Source organism: Octopus bimaculoides, chromosome 1, assembly GCF_046866305.1.
Source record: "Octopus bimaculoides isolate indiv1 chromosome 1, ASM4686630v1, whole genome shotgun sequence".
Classification (NCBI taxonomy): domain Eukaryota; kingdom Metazoa; phylum Mollusca; class Cephalopoda; order Octopoda; family Octopodidae; genus Octopus; species Octopus bimaculoides.
Window position 1 is genome coordinate 148488642 of NC_142928.1, and position 19993 is coordinate 148508634.

Sequence of the window (19993 nt, forward strand, 5' to 3'; positions counted from 1 at the left end):
AGACAAAAAAAAAAAACACAATGTACAGTTTAACGAAGTTAAATAAACAAATCAATTAGTTAGTTGGATATATAATCAATTGACTAATAAAAAAGATGTGGATCTAAACCAGTGCATGTATTAATAATATTGGCATAATGTCTCTGCTGAGACAACAAAATTTGTTTCAACACAAGAATTCCCATAAAGACTCTTGTAAACCAGACACAAAAATGAATTTAAAAAAAAAAATTAAATAAATGAAATAGAAGTATAGAAATCTCTTACCAACAGGGTTTTCATCAAAAAAGGCTATTTTAGCACGCATTAAGCTGTCATACATAGAATTATGTAGTGTTACTGAAGATTGAATGCAGCTCCAATAGAACATGAAAGCTTTCAAGAGACTAAATAGAAATATTCCTAAAGTGAGTGCTGAATAAATGTAAAGGTTTTGTTTAAAATCAATTGTTACAATTGTAACATTTGTATTATTATAACCATCGTCTAACAGTTTGTTGTGCTCTTGTAAAGCAACGTAGCGTAGTTGTTCCTTGTTGGACCTGGAAAGAAGAGAACAACAGAAGTTAATATAGAATCATCATTATTGTTAATCTGTAACATGATAAAAGGCTTCATATTTAGTGGGAAGGGAAGAAGATCAACAAGGGAGTCTCTACAAGGTCAATATATCTGCTTGAAATATCAGCCGAACACCTCTGAAACCATATTATCATTTCAAGGAAGGAAAGACACATTACATAATGTAGTTTTAGACAGCCTTATACACAGACAAAAATGATCACAGCCAGAATCCCTTTTCTTGTGTTATAGTGAACCCAGAGCTAAGCAACAATAACAACAACATCATCATTACGAATGAACCAACAGAAAAATCTTTGTTTAGTTGCTTGACCAGCAAGAATTAACAGTCACATTACCTTCAAACTACCTTCTTACCATCTTTAAAAAAGGGAGAATACTTTCAATGAAAATACAATGGGACTGCTATGGGTGCAATACTTTAGTCTTGGTCATAGGTCTACTCCAAAAAAGATGAAACAGTGATAAACATTAGTAGTTACTACCATCATTATCATTACAAGTTACATGTAATGATATATATATATATATTTGAAGGCAGTGAACTGACAGAAACGTCAGCATGCTGGGTAAAATACTTAGTGGCATTTTGTCTGTCTTTATGTTCTGAGTTCAACTTCCACCAAGGTCAACTTTGCCTTTCATCCTTTCGGGGTTAATAAATTAAGTACCAGTTGTGTACAGGGGTCATCCCCAAAAATTTTGGACCTTGTGCCTAGAGTAGAAAAGAAGATATATATACATATATTTGAAAAAATGAAGAAAAGCCATTTCTATTCGTTTTTTCAGATACTAGGGATAGATGAGTGGTTGGTGAGAGCCATACAAGCATGTACTGGGATGCTGTCGGTAAGGTGAGGGTTGGCAATGAGTATAATAAAGAATTCCAGGTAGAAGTAGGGTTTTACCAAGGATCAGTCTTCAGGCTCCTCTAATTCATCATAGCCCTCCTGGCAATAACAAAGGGATTCAAAACAGGCTGCCCCTGGAAGTACCCTATGCTGATGAAATTGCTCTAATAGTTGAGTCACTATCAGAACTAGAGGAGAAAGTTCAGGTGTGGAAGCAAAGTCTAGAATCAAAGGGCTTTTGAGTCAATCTAGCAAAGCCCAGCCTCAGTAAGTAGGAAGGCATACAAATCACATATCCCTTCAGGTAGATGGCTCTGCTTGATCTGTAGAAAAGGTGTAGCTAGAAACTCCATACGATGTACCCAGTGTAAGCTATGAACACATAAGAGGTGCAGCAATATCAAAGAAAGGTTAATTGAGAAGACAGTTTTTGTGTGTAGCAGATGCACAGAGGCAATAAACACCGAAGAAGTACAGAAAACAGATTCCATCACAGGCCAGGGGGAAAAACTAGAAGTAGTTGATATCTTCCAGTACCTAGGTGACCAAGTCAGTAGCAGGGGTGGATGCTCTCAGAGTGTAGCTGCAAGAATAGCCTGAGCAAAGTTCAGAGAGCTTCTACCTCTGCTGGTAGCAAAGGTCCTCTCACTCAGAGTGAAAGGTAGACTGTATGATGCATGTGTGTGAACAGCCATGCTACATAGCAGTGAAACATGGGCTGTGACTGCTGAGGACATGTGTAGGCTTGAAAGGAATGATACTAGTATGCTCCGCTGGATGTGTAATGTCAGTGAGCTTACATTACAAAGTGTAAGCACCCTGAAAGAAAAGTTGGACATAAGAAGCATCAGATGTGGCATGCAAGAGAGATGACTGTGCTGGTATGGTTATGTGTTGTGTATGGATGAGGACAGCTGTGTGAAGAAGTGTCACACCCTAACAGTGGAGGGAACCTGTGGAAGAGGTAAGCCCAGGAAAACCTGGGATGAGGTGGTGAAGCACGACCTTTGAACTTTGGGCCTCACAGAGGCAATGACAAGTGACTGAGACCTTTGGAGATATGCTGTACTTGAGAAGACCTGGCAAGCCAAATGAGATCATAGCTGTGACTGTTGCCAGTGTCGCATGATCAGCCTGTTTAAAAGTACCCTTCAATTGTCCAGCAATATGCTGTGCATCAGAAGACCTGTTGAGTCAAGTGAAATCATTGTCAGGGCTGTTGCCAGTACCACCTGACTGGCCCCCGTGCTAGTGGCACTCTCGGAATGGTTGGCGTTAGGAAGGGCATCCAGCTGTAGAAACCTTGCCAGAATGGATTGGAGCCCCTGATGCAGCCTCCTGACTTGCCAGTCCTCAGTGAAACCGTCCAACCCATGCCAGCATGGAAAGTTAAATGATGATGATGATGATGATGTGCACCACAATAAGGTTACTCCAACAATAGTGATAAGTTTATACCAGTACTAGCAAGACCACATAATCAATTAAGACATTGTAAAATGAGCCAACACAAGACTACTGAAATTACTGAAGAACTAAGATTAAAACAGGTCACATACTCTGTCTACCAGAACAACACCATTCTAAAACAGCTTTCAAAGGGACACTACAAAAGGGAAAAAGAAAAAAAGGCTGAAAATTACATGGTGTATCACATGGCTCAATACAGAGAAAATCACAGCCAACAGAAACCAGAGATATCAACTTGTTGCCCAACATGCTCAATGAAAAACACAGATATTAATAGTTCATAGGCTTGGGAACAGTGGGTGCAAGCACACACCCTAAAATTGTTGGTGGGCAATGAATATGCTTTGAACATCCTCCTGAAAAACTGGGTTTGCATCCCCTAAGTAAATTTCATTCCCACATTTATGTGATAGTCTGTGCAATGCTTCACTCAGTCCTCAGTAACCTTGATTTAGGTGTCTATACAGTACAATCAATTGTTGACTCAACTCAATATTTCCAAGCAAAAATCAAGCTAAACAGGTAGGAAGAAACATAATAAAGAATGATGCGTAGGAGTGGCTGTGTGGTAAGTAGCTTGGTTGCCAACCACATGGTTCCGGGTTCAGTCCCACTGTGTGGCACCTTGGGCAAGTGTCTTCTACTATAGCCTCGGGCTGACCAAAGCCTTGTGAGTGGATTTGGTAGACGGAAACTGAAAGAAGCCTGTCGTATATATATGTATATGTATATATATGTGTGTGTGGGTGTTTGTGTGTCTGTGTTTGTCCCCCCAACATCGCTTGACAACCGATGCTGGTGTGTTTACGTCCCCATAACTTAGCGGTTCAGCAAAAGAGATCGATAGAATAAGTACTAGGCTTCCAAAGAATAAGTCCTGGGGTTGATTTGCTCGACTAAAGGCAGTGCTCCAGCATGGCCGCAGTCAAATTACTGAAACAATTAAAAGAATAAAAAAGAGTATATGAATAGAAATATCTTACCACATGGCTATCCAAAAATCTGTGGCAACACAGAATAGAACTGAGAGGATGAATGCAATAAAAGTAAATAGCCCAAAGATAAGATGTGCGCCAGCTTTTAGATATTCATAATAAACATTAAATTTGACATGTCCAGTTTCAGATGCTTCTGCCTTGATTTGTACAGGCTCAGGCTCCTAATGAAGGTAAAATATAAAACATTTTATTTATTCACTTTTATAGTTTTTAATGATAATTAAAAAATAGATGAAAGTATTTGACACGAAGAAGAAGTATATAAACATTGTCTAGTGGTTAGGGTGTTGCACTGATGATAGTAAAATCATGGTTTCACTTATAAAATATAATGAACTTATTGTATACAATGCTCAGATGCACTGTTCAAAACTACCTGGATAGTTTGAGGAAAGGTTGTATATCATCATCATCATCATCATCATCGTTTAACGTCCGCTTTCCATGCTAGCATGGGTTGGACGACTTGACTGAGGACTGGTGAAACCGGATGGCAACACCAGGCTCCAATCTAAATTTGGCAGAGTTTCTACAGCTGGATGCCCTTCCTAACGCCAACCACTCAGAGAGGTTTGAGAAAATCTGAGATGACTATACTAAGTGTGTAGAAAACTCTAATGTAATCTGAGATGACCATGCTTTGTGTATAGAAAGTTCAAGTATAGTCTAAGAAAACCTATGCGACACCCATGTATATATGCAGTCAGAAAGAATCTATGAGTTTTCTGTACAAAATGTGTACAAGCTTGTATATAGTCTGAGAGTATCTATGAGATTACAAAGCTAATGTAGAAAGCTCATATATAGTGTGAGAGAATCTATAATATGGCCATTCTAAGGTGTTTTTGAGTCAGTGTAGATTTGAAGTGAGAGCAGTTCATCATTTTATTTGAAAGCTTATCAATAATTCATCATACAGAGCGCATCTTATATAAACTTAATTTGTCACTAATTCTCTTTTTATATACCTCCAAACTACATAACTTAATGTGTTTACTCAGCATCTTGGGGTTGGTAGCCTGCGCTCTTAACCACTAGGCCATATGCTCGTGGGCAATTATGGAGTGAATTTTAGGGCTTATAAATCTAATATTCTCCTATCCTTCCTTAATACCAAGTTCGATTCCAGGCAGTGACCTTAATAATAATAATAATAATAACATAAAAAAAAAAAAATTAATGTGTTTACTTCATGATTTACGCGTTAACACTTCAGCAAATTATAGAAAAGCTAGATTTCATTAAAGCTCCTTCAAAACCAAAGATGAAGTGCATCCAGTGTTGTCTCTTACACTTACCAATAAAAATTTTACTTAAGAAGAAATATAATAATATTATTAAGCTTTTACCACATGTGTAAGCATAATTTAGCTCTTATAATATTTTAATCATTAATTATACTTTCACCTACTTAACTGACCAATTTATCGTCATCATCATCATCAGCGTTTAACATCCGCTTTCCATGCTAGCATGGGTTGGATGATTTGACTGAGGACTGGTGATCCAGATGGCTACACCAGGCTCCAGTCTGATTTGGCAGAGTTTCTACAGCTGGATGCCCTTCCTAACGCTAACCACTCCGAGAGTGTGGTGGGTGCTTTTATGTGCCACCAGCACGAAGGCCAGTCAGGTGGTACTGGCAACGGCCACGCTCAAAATGGTGTATTTTATGTGCCACCTGCACAGGAGCCAGTCCAGTGGCACTGGCAACGAACTCATTCAAATGACTTTTCAAGTGCCAGGAAGGCAACACTGGTAACGATCACACTCGAACAGTGGTGCCATCACAATTTCGCTTGTAGATTAATATCTAATTTGTTAGTATATTTCTTGTATGAGTGGGAAGTGAAAGTTATTACATAATCATAGTAATTTGTTTGGATGTTTCATGAGTGGTGATAGTTGTATTTGTCTCACCAAATACTTCAGTTTTTTTCACTCTCCCTCTCCCTCACACACAACACCACCAATATCAATATATCCTGATCGTTGACAATATGTTAAAGTGTATTATTATTCCTAAAAACTATCATCCTATTATCCAACATCTCTAAGGTCATGGAGACAGCCATTAAAAAAACAACCTTCTCCGTCACCTTGAATATTTCTACAAACTAGAATCTGCTGAAGAACTACTTTCCTATGCCACTCATCAGTAGGGCTCGTGTACTTAAGAAATTTGGTGAAAACAGTGCTGTTGTTTTTAGCAGCAGTAGTAACAACAATAAATCATACACAAAATAAAATATGTCAAGTAAATAACCCAATTCCTCACATAGCCTAGTCATGGATAACACACAACTAAATTCTTCACAATTACTACAAAAAAAAATTAGATCTCACAATCTCTAATAATCTCTTATAGCAACCCCACATATATAAAACATAACTATATTACAAAGATCAGAGTCTTTGTAATTTCCCAAATATTTCAGCTTTGAAATAATTCCTAACTCTTTACAAAGTTGTAACGGTTATAAGATTGATTGATTGAGATAATTTTTTATAAGATAATATCTATTTTTGCCGTTACATTCTATGTTGCCATACCACGATGGGTAGGCCAGTGTAATAGTATATAAAACATGCAAGGTTAAGGATTTAGGCCTGTATCTGTATGTTCCTTCTTTTATAGCAGTAATTGTATAGAGAGAGATGGTAGGGTTATAGAGAAAAGGAATTACTAGTTCGTATGCCTGCTTGTGTCCATGGTTTCAGATGTCCAGTCGCCACCGACCAGCGACCAAGCTGGTGGCTAAAGAGAGAAAGAGGAAGTTTTCTTGGAGTGTCCTGTTTTTATAGCCATGAAGCAGGGCAGTGAGTGCAAAGGATTTAGCTTGTTTACCTCAATTCTAGATGGAGCAGAAGAGGTCAGAAAAAGATCAAGTGGTGGAGACCGCTTCGGCCTAGCTATTCAAATATGGGTAAAGTGGATCGAATCCACTTCACGCCTGCCAGGTTCCTATAAAGTCATATGTATAAGACAATGCTGCTGCTATACACAAATATTCTAGCTCTTATCCAAAAACAATTTTGTTAATTGCTAAAAATTCAATCAGCAGTTTCACATACTATTTTACAAATCTGCTGTTTCTGCACTATGTAACTAAAATGGCTCTGCTTCCCTAAATTAGTCAACTGCATACTTTGTCCACGTGGGCCCTCTTGCTTAACTTTCTTCTCATCCTTACTGTATTTCACATCCTGAAACTCACTAAACACTTTCTTTCCAGAATTGTAACACACCCTCTGGAATTTACTACTAACTCACATTTTATCTGCAGGCATGCAATCATTTGGACGAGGTCTCTGATCTGAATTTAACCCAATATTTTGCAATAACCTGAGTTGTGGTTTCTTACTTATTTCTCTCTCAAGAGTTTTGAAAATTCTTCAAAAATGCCATGGATACTGTCCTTCCTCTCGACTAAATTATAAAAAAAAATCTTATAATTCTGTTTTAATCATCATCATCATCATCATCATCATCATCGTTTAACGTCCATTTTCCATGCTGGCATGGGTTGAACGGTTTGACTGAGGTCTGGAAAGTCAGCAGCTGCACCAGGCTCCAATCTGAACTGGCAATTTTTCTACAGCTGGATGCCCTCCGAGAGTGTAGTAGGTGCTTTTTATGTGCCATCAACATGGGGTCCAGTCAGGTGGCACTGGCATCAACCACACTCAAATGGTGCTTTTTACGTGTCACCGGCACAGGAGCCAGTCAGGCGGACCTGGCATTGAACATGTTCAGATGGTACTTTTTATGTGCCACCAGCATGGGAGCCAATCCTCTCGTTTTGGTTTAACATGCTATCAATTCTTGGTATTCATAAAACATCAGCTGCATTTGATCCACAAATGTCATTAGCACTGCTTCTACTCATTTTAACATTTTATCTAAGGAATCAATAGAACATTAAATCAATATCAGAAATTGATAGAACCTTAATCTTTGTTGTTACCATATTTCTGCTGAAATTCAATGCCTTTGTCTCAATTTTGAAAATAATGGAGAATTTGTTAAAATAACTTCATCATTAAGCTGGTGTTTGGACCATAAACAAAAATGAAATTTTGATAGAAAGCTTGAATTTAGATCACTTTAAATAAGAAGTTTCTATCATAGACCCAGAAGCAGTCTCAGGTGTGGTGGTATCAAAAGGATTAAGATAATAATGGGAATGGGTAGAAGATTAAAACAATAACAAGAATTAATAGCAAGTTAAACAAAAATAATAGGAATTGATAGAACATTAATCAGAATTATGAAATATTAAAAAAAATTTAGTCAAGATAGGAAGGGTAGTATCCATGGCATTTTTCAAAACATGTGAGAGAAAAATAGGTAAGAAACTACAACTCAGTTCTATATTTAAAAGATGAGGAATTATGTACATTATTTACAATTGACGGATATTTGTCTTCATCTTGTTTGTTGTTAACACAACGTTTCGGCTGATATATCCTCCAGCCTTCATCAGGTGTCTTGGGGAAATTTCGAACCCAGGTTCAAAATTTCCACAAGACACCTGATGAAGGCTGGAGGGTATATCAGCCGAAACGTTGTGTTAACAACAAACAAGATGAGGAAAAATATCCGTCAATTGTAAATAATGTAAATAGTGTAAACTACAACTCATATGTTATTGCAGGATATCAGGTCATACTCAGCTCAGAGACTTGGTCCAAATGGTTGCAACAGAGAGAACTCCACTAAAGGTACTGAAGAGCCAGGTGGTAGTATTAAACCAGGTGATAGATTAGATTTATCATCCAAGAACAGGCACAAGCAATCCAAAGGCTTTTCACAAAGTTTCTGTCTAACTGATTTCACTCACAAGGTCTGGGTTGACACAGTGCAATGGTAGAAGGCATTTGCCCAAGAAAACACACATTAGAATAAAATCTGGGAATTCTTAATCACACAGTCATAATACTTTCTGCTATAGGTACAAGGCCTGACATTTTTGGAGAAAGAGCTAACTGATTATACCAACCCCAGAACTCAACTGGAACTTATTTTATCTGTCCCAAAAGATGAAAGGCAAAGTTGACCTCTGAGGAACTTGAACTCAGAACGTTAAGATGGAAGATGTGCTACTAAGAATTTTTTCCATTGTGCTAACAATTCTGCCAGCTCACCACCTTAAATCACACAGCCATAATAATTAAACTGATTGAAAGGAAGAGACAGAAAACCATTAGAATATTAACAAATTAGACCAAATTAAAATAATAACAAATTAAAATTCTTACAATTTCATTCCCAATTGAGCATAAAGACAACATGGAACCAATCCTGTTTGAGATGTCTGTCATGGATGTTGAAGTTTCCCTTAAATCAATGTAAGAAAGAGACTTTGGTATATTTTCAGAGTCTTCTTTATTATTCTTATTCAGCAATGCAGCAAAATTGACTCCTGATTCCAAGAGCTTATCAAAGGAACCTTCTCCAACAAGCTTTCCCTGAAAATGGAATGCATGAAAATCTTAAAATCATTTAGTAGTAGTAGTAGTAGTAGTAGTAGTAGTAGTAGTAGTAGTAGTAGTAGTAGTAGTAGTAGTAGTAGTAGCAGCAGCAGCAGCAGTTGTTGTTGTTGCAAGGGTCACGTAACATATGGGGATGTTTATACATGCAATAAATGGGATATGGGGGGAAAACAAAGTACAATACAATGAATGAGCTAAAAAATTATTTAAACAGTTAGTAAAAGAACTCAAACACACAGAGGATGAGAAGTTTCTACTAAGAAAACATCAGGATATCCAAAATTTTGGCAATCTTCAGCAAACAAGAGTCTCTAAGATTGCCCTTGATCATCTTCAGCCTCAGCCTGACATTCATTCCCCATCTCCTTAGTCAGTAATGTATTTATTTTGTCCTCTTGTAGGTTCAGAATCAAACCAAGTAGGCTCTAGTTCTCCTTTTAAATTTACATAAGGTTTAGGCATTCCAGAGGAGTTGTTGTCACTTTCCAAGGAACTTCCATTCATTTGCTTCCTTTTGCCATTTTTTTCTCTTGTTCTCCCCTATAGTTTCTCTCTATCTTCCAAGATCCATCTTCTCTCCATTATTGAAAGATGATGGGTTGTACCTTTGCACCATAATTTCTGGTAGTTCTGCACATGGAAGAACATAACCTTTAGCTTTACAGTGATCTACCTTAAAATATTTCAGACACTGAGAATGAAGCAGTCTTGTTTGTCTGTTTCTGTCCTGGAGCTGCAATTAGTGTTGCAACAATAAGTGGTACAGCCATGGTCTTCATTTCTTGAGCTCTATTTTCTTGTTTTGCCTTTCCTCTTCTTTTCAGCAGAAGTTCTCTCAAATGGCCTTATCACACATGTAGCACATGAACCTTCTACTTTGGATTCTCAATATGGCTGACCTTTTCTCTCCGCCCACTAAGGGATAAAACTCCAGGATTTCTATATGGTCATTGAGGTCATCAAGACCTGGATGTCAGCAAATCCCACCCAATGAAATGTTATTTGGAGGCATCTCTTTACTCACAACCAGCCTGTTTTGTACTGCAAAAGGACAGCATTTGTACCAATGACTTTGAAAACCAGAGGTATGTCACTTCCTTCTGACTGTTTCTTAGGGAAATTCCACAGGCAGAAAGGTACTATTTTTTATAACATACTTCTACACTTGTTTTGCTTGAAGTCGGCTCAAACAAAGTACCACTCTTTGACTTACAACACTAGCAAAAGATGAGCTATTGTTGCTGTTGATGGTGGTGGTGGTAGCACTTTTGTTATTGTCATTTAAGTACCTCTCAAATTGTAACTCTTTATTTTTACCATTTAGTCAGAAAGGGAAAGACAGCACTCAGAATCCTTTATTTTTCAGGGCTTCCAAAACTGATGGGAGAAAAAGCAGAAGTTATCCTCAGACTGGAAATCTGATATGAATATTTGCAACAGAATGAACTCCAGTAAAACACTCCAACTCTGTGTTTATAACTGTGTATGCCTGTTTAATTGTCATATTTTTCTTTTTTTTAATTTAATGCTTTCAAAAAATTCTTTCGGTGGTGAAGGTGTCATGTTCACTGCTATTGCTATAGTAGCAAACACCTTCTATTGCTACCATATTTGTGGCCATTTTGCTTCACATCTCATCATCATCATCGTCATTGTAATCATTGTTTAATATCCATGTTTGCAGGGGTTGGATGGAATATGTGAAGGTGGGTTTCTCTACAGCCAGATGCCCTTCCTGTTGCCAACCCTCACTTGTTTCCAAATAAGATAACAGTCCCTGTTATGTTTTCATGAAAGACTGGAAATGAAAGACACTACTTGCATGATGGTGACATTCGTTTTCAATTATCTCATGAAGTCAAGGCAAGGAGACAGTAGTACACACACACACACACACCCACATACCCATGCTCACACATATGGATGCATGCACACACACACACACACACACACATGATGGGCTTCTTTCAGTTTTCATCAACTAAACCCAATCACAAGGCTCTGGTTGGCCTGAGGCTATAGTAGAAGACACTTGCCCAAGGTAGACTGAACCTGAGACCATGTGGTTGGAAAGCAAACTTCTTACCACACAGCCACACCTGCATCTAAATAGTACAAATGGGTATCATGCAGACATTAAAAGTAATGTTTAGACAAATTTTCTTTTCCACCCCAGATAATGAATCACCATTGTCAATGAGAAACAGAAACCCTTTTTTGTCCATATATGACCAGATATGTTATCCAGTTCTGCATGTTCAACAACAGCCCAGTTCTGTATGTCCTGCACAGGTTAGGTACAAACTGAACCTTCATGTTCTCTTATTTAAACATTTCACCTTAGATTGCTTACAAGCAGTTAATTACAAACAGGGTGTAAAGTTACTTTAAATTAAGGCACAGCAAATTTTTAATTTATCATTAAATAAGTATACCTGGTCAAGGATTATAATGTGGTCAGCATCTGGCAAAAACTGTAATTGATGGGTCACTAAAATACGTGGTTTGTCTTTTAAGTATCCATTGATGCAACTATAATTAGGAAAGAAAGAAAGAGAGAGAGAGAGAGAGCAATTGATTAGATGAACCCTGAGGTAAAATAGATCTTAACTTTTATATTTATTAATTAGTCAAAGAAGGGAGGGATGTGATCATGACTTTTACAAGCTCACTTAGATTGAGGTCAATAATATTCAGCTTGGTTTATTCTGTTGATCATACTTTCAAAACTAACCAACTTTGTGTTCAAATTCACCTATAGTGTCTGTTTCACTTTACTATTTTATTTCCCTCTTTTTGTTTTTGTATCTTTTTTTTAAGAAAAATTATTATGATCTCAATTCATCATCATCATCATCGTTTAACGTCCGCTTTCCATGCTAGCATGGGTTGAACGATTTGACTGAGGACTGGTGAAACCGGATGGCTACAGCAGGCTCCAATCTGATTTGGCAGAGTTTCTACAGCTGGATGCCCTTCCTAACCTCAACCACTCTGAGAGTGTAGTGGGTGCTTTTACGTGCCACCAGCACGAGGACAGTCAGGCGGTACTGGCAACGGCCACGCTCAAATAGTGTATTTTATGTGCCACCCGCACAAGAGCCAGTCCAGGGGCACTGGCAACGATCTCGCTCGAAAGTCCATTACTCATGCCATGGGCACAAGTGCCAGAAAGGCGACGCTGGGCACAGGTGCCATCCCAATTTCGCTTTCGCTTGCCTCAATAAGTCTTCACAAGCTGGGAAAGCATATTTAGCCTAAATATCTTTCTCTTCGGCACAGTCTTCAGCACACACACACACAAAAAAGTTAAATTTTATTATAGCACCAGCTGTACAAAAGGTAACCTTCCTCTCAAAATTAATGGCCATGTGCCTAAATCAGAAACATCAGAATCATTAGCATTTCTTCTGGTTCTTTACATTCTGAGTTCAAATCCCACTGAGGTCAACTTTACCTTTCATCTTTTCAGGGTTGATAAAATAAAGTACCAGTCAAAGTAATCAACAAATTCCTTCCCCTAAAATTGCAGGCCTTGTGCTAAAATTAGAAAAAAATACAGGTGTTTTCGGAATACCTGGAATCTTGTAGCCTTTGGTACCAAGCTACTTGTTTTCTTCAACAATCAAATACTTGCCTGACAATTTTTGCCATGCCCAGGAGGCAAATTTTTTGCAACAGCTCTACTGGACACTCTATTTCTATTTTCTTAAGATGAAACATAGTAATTCTAGTTAAAGCTGATCGCTTACTGCCTCATAGTAAATACACATACATATTCGCATACCTATGTGCACACATATACACTCACGGCATGTCCATAATATCAGCATAGGTATACACACACACATACATATTTCTGTATGCAAAAAAGAAGATATACAAAGATCACAAAGTTAAGGAAATATATAAAAATAAATTCGTTCTTTTTTTCTATTTATTTTAATCCTTTCCTATGTTTTTTGAAATGACATGTTAATTCAAAAAACATAGCAAAAAGATTAAAATAAATAGGAAGAAAAAAAGAACAAATTTATCTGAGAACCAATAGAAAATGTTCTAACAACTATTAGCATTTATTCACAATAACAAGGGAAGATATTTTAACAATGTAACTCCTTATTCACTTGGTCTACAAATAAGATAGGACGGTCAGAGCTCTAATCAGTGGAATAGCTAATAGGAGAGCAAGGGGAGTAACCACTACCTCAGCCCAGCACATTTTTCTAAATTGACACCATTTTAATAATTGAGAAATAAATTAAAAATTGTTTGGTATGTGTCACAACACCTTTTTTTTTTATGTGCTTGCTCCCAATAACTTTAGAACCCTGCTAAGCCTCTGGCTCTAATGCCTTTGTTCTGTGAGATCAGGAGCCAAAAGCTATAAAAACAGCATCATCGTTCATCGTTTAACGTCCCCTTTCCATGCTAGCATGGGTTGGACGATTTGACTGAGGACTAGTGAAACCGGATGGCAACACCAGGCTCCAATCTAATTTGGCAGAGTTTCTACAGCTGGATGCCCTTCCTAATGCCAACCACTCAGAGAGTGTAGTGGGTGCGTTTACGTGTCACCCGCACGAGGGCCAGTCAGGCGGTACTGGCAACGGCCATGCTCAAAATGGTGTCTTTTATGTGCCACCTGCACAAGAGCCAGTCCAGGGGCACTGGCAACGATCTCACTTGGCTTGCCGGGTCTTCTTAGCATACACTATTTTTAATGCCATTGTCAACATTAACCTCAGTACCTGAGTTACACCGTCTATGACCACCTAGTCCGATTGGTATGTCACCAAAGAAACAAAAATTCATGTGATTATTTGACCTGTTAAAAACAGTAGCTAAATTCTCTCAAATCACACATTACTGTCTGAAAAATTAGGAAGACCACATTGTATGATGTACTCCTGGATAAACCATGGCTGAATAAAAAGGAGGTGATTATGGCTGGAACACTTTAGATCATAAATCTGCATAAATCCAGGTAGGAATAAGGATAAACAGCAACAATCACCATACAACAATACAGTAAAAACAAAAAAGAAGAAAAGTTAATGTAAACAAAATGTAATTTGATGGAGAGAAAGAAATTGAGGAATAGGTGAGTGGGAAAAAGAGAGAGAGAGAGAGTAAGAGAGTGAAAGAGAGCAGAAAAAAAAAGACAAACACACATACTACACAAATAAGAATAAACATGGAAAACTTACTTATTGAAAATGTGTCTGCCAACATTAGTATCTACAGCACTCAATGGATCATCCAAAATATAAATATCAGCATCCATATAAAGAGCTCGTGCCAAACTTACACGAGCTCTTTGGCCACCACTTAAAGTAATACCTCTTTCACCAACCAATGTGAAGTCACCATTTGGCAAGATGGACAGATCCTTAAAGAAAATATATATCAAATGTGTCACTACAAAATGATATGAAGCAATGCAATAAGAATTTAGATAAAAATTTTATACACAAAAGGATCATACATGAGTATGTGTGTATACTCTTTTACTCTTTTACTTGTTTCAGTCATCTGACTGCGGCCATGCTGGAGCACCGCCTTTAGTCGAGCAAATCGACCCTAGGACTTATTCTTTGGAAGCCTAGTACTTATTCTATCAGTCTCTTTTACCGAACCGCTAAGTCACTGGGATGTAAACACACTAGCATTGGTTGTCAAGCGATGTTGGGGGGACAAACACAGACACACACACATACATATATATATATATATATATATATATATATATATATATATATATATATATATATATATATATATATATATATATATATATATATATATACATATATACGACGGGCTTCTTTCAGTTTCCGTCTACCAAATCCACTCACAAGGCTTTGGTCGGCCCGAGGCTATAGTAGAAGACACTTGCCCAAGGTGTCATGCAGTAGGACTGAACCCAGAACCATGTGGTTGGTAAGCAAGCTACTTACCATACAGCCACTCCTGCGCCTATGTATAAATATGTGGATATATATATTTTATTTATTTATTTATTTATTAATAATCTTATGACCTGGTAGCTTGTACCAAGCTTTAAATTGTTTTAGGCGGCCTGTGTAGTTGCTGATATCTTCTTGGCCCTCCCAACTTGACCCAGTGTGACAAATAGGATGTAACAGCTGGAGAGAGAGAGAAAACAGCATGTGAAATGAAGTACTTCGCTCAAAGTCACAATGTGGTGTCCAGTTCAGGGAGCAAACCCATGGCCTTGTAAGCTTTTATGCACAAGTCTGTGTGTGTGTGTGAGAGAGTGTGTGTGCACACGTGTGTGTCTGTGTGTGCATGTGTGTGTGTATGTGTGTGTGCGTGTGTATGTGTGTGTGTGTGTGTCTGTGTGTGTGTGTGTATGTGTGTGTATGTGTGCATGTGCGCATGTATGTGTGTGCACGTATGTGTGTGTATGTATGTGTGTCTGGGAGTGCATGTGTGCACGTATGTGCCTGTGTGTGCATGTGTGTGTGTGCGCATATGTTTGTGTCTGTGAGTGTGTGTGTGTGTCTGTGTGTGTATGTGTGTGCACATGTGTCTCTGTGTGTGCATGTGTATATTTTGAATTTATATGCAGTATAATTAAAATGGGAAATGTGAAAGCAAAAAAACTTGGTGATAGAGTAAAACTGTTCAGAAAATTGAATTCACCACATCAAAATTAATTTTTAAAAAAACACCTATTCACATCCTTGCCTCAGAGCAAAAAAAGTTTTTGTAAACCAGTGTAATTAGCTATTTATTTGCTACATACAATATATTTACCTTTTCAAGAGCACAGGCTTTGAGAATTCCTTTATATCTTTTCTCTTCATATTTCTTCCCAAAAACTATGTTCTGTCTGAGTGATGCTGAGAACACCCATGGTTTTTGAGCAACATATCCAACTGTTCCATTTACTGTTAACTTCCCAGATAAAACAGGTAGCTCATGTAATATACACATTAGAAGTGAAGACTGTAAAAAAGGAATTGGTAAAATACAGTAAATAAACATATATACATATAAATAAAATTTCAAATAAAACACAAGTTCTTTGAATATAACTTGAATTTGGAGAAAGAGAGAAAGAGTAATAAATTAAATTTTTAAGGATTAATCTGATTGAATTAAGAATACATTTGAGAAATTAAGAGCTGATAAAGAAAATATATCTTAAAAACAGAGTTTCAAAATGTAAAACAATAAATAAATTATTTAGATTAGAGGAGTTATTGTTGTTGCTGCTGTTGTTATTGTTGTTGTTTAACATTAGCCCAGACCTGATCACACAAAGCTATTTATCAGAAAAATTTACGCCATGATTATCTAGTCTTTTCAGACAGTTTCTCTCAGACTATTTTATCCAATATATCCTTCCTTTTTCATCTCACACACAAAAAAACCCCCCCAAAAAAGCAAAGAGATAAGGATATGATCTAATAGAAATTTGCCTGCTATTTCTAGGATATTCAACAATCAGGTAGATACTCTCTCATTGGCTTCACATGTTTGCTATGTTATGAGACGAAGTTGAAACTGTTGCTCTAGATCAGTGATCCTCAACCATTTTTACTTATGGACCCCTTTGATTCTTATTTTACTCAGTGGAGGAGGGACCCTCATAGCCATTCAACATCTTAAAATTCCCATTAAATTTTTATGACTAAATATTATTAAGAATTGTATAAAAAAAAGTTGTTAAAATATTTTGTGTATTGTAGAAGTATAACCAATTTGTTGCAGATAAATCTTAACAACAAAATCTTAAATGGACCTCCAAGGGCCATATAAATTCACCAAGGATCATATGGGCCCCAGTTGAGAACCACTGCTCAAGCTTATTACTACCAATTCTGATCACTATATTTAAACATTTATATCATTATCTTATATTTTTATATTTCAGCATGCCCATTTTATTATTATTATTATTATTATTTTTTGCTTGCCAAATAAACACATGCACAATATATTAATTCTACACTTGTTTATTATTGTTCTTATTTTATCTTATGTCTATTATTTGAAAATCTTTTGTCACACATCTGTGACCTCTTCAGCAACTCTTCCATCCATGTGAATCCTCCTGAGAACAGGAGAATACACATGAATGAAAAAGTTGCTGTTCTCAGGAGGATACACATGGGTAGAAGAGTAGCTGAAGAGGTAACAAATGTATGACAAAAGATTTCCCGACAATGGACATGAGATAAAATAAGAACAATAATAAATGAATTGTGAATGATATGAGCAATACAATTAAAGAATAAATTTTCATACTTCAAAAAACAAACACAAAAAATTTAAGAAAAAATTACAATTAATAAATAATTTATAAGTATTTTAAAATAGGGAGTTACTTTTAAATCACCCTGTATATACACCATTGACATGCCTGATGCTGTGGCTTTTACCTGAGAGAAAATCTCTATACAAAGTTCAAAAGCACAATGTATATCAGAGCAAGAAGAACATCAGTGTAGTGATCCATGAGAATGTCAGATATCTCTTAGCTTCCCTGAGCTTTGTCAGTGACATGTATTCACAAGTGACATACCCTGACAAAATCTGTACACACCCCATGTATAATATATAACATTACACACAGCAAACGTATGTGATGTTTATATCTAACAATAGTGTAAAATATATACAACGAGAATATATGTTAATATATTACAACAGTATACAATATTACCTTTCCAGCTCCAACTGGACCAACAACTGCTAACAACTGATTGTCATTTAAAGAAACAGAAATATCATCCAGAATCATGTTGTTTGAGTTTGATTCCTAAGAAAGAAAAAAGAAAAGAAGAAAGAAATGTATTAAATCAAAAGGTATTTTAGGTATTGTTTCTGCCTTCTGTAGCTTGACAATTGACAAGACCCTTAACCCCTGGGGGGCGTTGGGGCACTGCAGCCATGCAGTGTATCTAAGGCGAGAAAGCCTGATGGAGCCTATCTCTTTCCAGGCTAAACTCCTTTCTACAGTTGAGTGGACTGGAACAAAGCGAAATGAAGTGATTTGCTCAAGAACACAACAGATTGCCCAGTCTAGGGATTGAAACTTCGATCTTAAAGTCATGAATCCAACACCCTAACCACTAAGTGATGTGCCTCCACTAGTGGTACTCATTTCTACAGCTGAGTGAACAGGAAAGGAACAATGTGAAGTGAAGTGTTTTTGCTCAAGAGCACAACACATTGCCTGGTCCAGGAATCAAAACCACAATCTTACGATCATGAGTCCAGCACCCTAACCACTAAGCCACATGCCTTCTGTAGTTTAGAAAGTGAAAAATCATACAATATTTCACAGAAGTTTACAAGAGCCCTGCTGCCTCAATTGGTAGAACATGAGCTTCTTGATCTCAAGGTTGTGGGTTCAAGTCCCTTACAGGGACATGACTGTGCAGTTAATAACCCAGCTTTGCAACCATGTGGTTTTGGGTTCAGTCCCACACTGTGTGGCATCTCCAGCAAGTGTCTTTGGCTTCAGGCCAACCAATACCTTGTGAGTGTATAAGGTAGACAGGTACTGTGTAGAAACTGTGTGTGTGTGTGTGTGTGTGTGTGTGTGTGTGTGTGTGTGTGTGTGTGTGTGTGTGTGTGTGTGTGTGTGTGTGTGTGTGTGTGTGAGTGTGTGTGTGTGTGTGTGTGTGTGTGTGTGTGTGTGGTAAGAAGTTTGTTTCCCAACCAAATGGTTCTGAGTTCAGATCCACCACAAGGTACCTTGGGCAAATGTCTTCCTGAGCCAACCAAAGCCCTGTGAATGATTTTGGTAGGTGAAAACTTAAAGAGACCAGTCAAATATATAAGTATATACCAATGTGTGTGCATGTCTTTGTGCCTGTTTGCCCCAAACCCTCAGTTTATGTCCCCATAACTTAGAAGTTTGGCAAAAGAGACTGATAGAACAAGTACTCGGCTTAAAAAAATAAGTACTGAGGTCAATTCATTCAGTCAAAATTCTTCAAAGTGGTGCCCCAGCACAGCCACAGTCTAATGACTGAAACGTGCAAAAGGTATAACATATGGTCACCACCCAGTGTGAAATTTATAGTGGAACCTGAAGCAGTGCAGCAAAGATACAGAATGAAGATAGCCTCGGTGCAACAAATTAGCTACTGGGAAAGATTTTACTGCCTGGAACAAAGATACACTGCAATATATATCTGGAAGGAAGTGTCCCAAACTTTGGCATTGAAAGTTATACAAATAGCAGAACAGGGTGCCATTGCATAGTGCCTAAAATGCCTTCCCTACCATTAGATTATAGTACCAGAGATTGCAATAGATAAGGAGTCAAGGGCCCATGGCTCTTCAATATCCTCACAAAGGTGCTGAGAGACCTACAATATGTGGATGTAGATGTCGTCAAAACTAAACTGGATCTCCTATTGTCAAGTGTCTCAGATGAGTGAACTTCACAACAGGAAGTGGAATGAGGACGGCACCATCAAACTTCCTCATTCATCAAATGCCAGCTATTAAAGGAGTATTGATGAAGGTGTAGCAATACAAATTGGCAGCACTCCAGCACAGCCACATCCCTTGAGCTAAAACTAATGGAAAAAATATATAATATAATAT

General features: G+C 37.5%; 1 protein-coding gene across 3 annotated transcripts in view; it reads right to left on the reverse strand.

Annotated features, from left to right (window-relative positions):
• The window catches only part of LOC106883579 (ATP-binding cassette sub-family C member 4), a 151740-nt gene that overhangs the window by 16535 nt on the left and 115212 nt on the right, over positions 1–19993 (reverse strand). For all 3 annotated transcript variants that reach the window (XM_052971336.2, XM_052971338.2, XM_052971339.2), the window contains exons 10-16: positions 18096–18191; positions 16181–16372; positions 14608–14789; positions 11833–11929; positions 9164–9373; positions 3887–4062; positions 268–542 (exon numbers count right to left, since the gene is read on the reverse strand). In XM_052971336.2, coding sequence (XP_052827296.1) covers positions 268–542; positions 3887–4062; positions 9164–9373; positions 11833–11929; positions 14608–14789; positions 16181–16372; positions 18096–18191 — 1228 coding nt within the window. The remainder of the gene's footprint in view (positions 1–267; positions 543–3886; positions 4063–9163; positions 9374–11832; positions 11930–14607; positions 14790–16180; positions 16373–18095; positions 18192–19993) is intronic.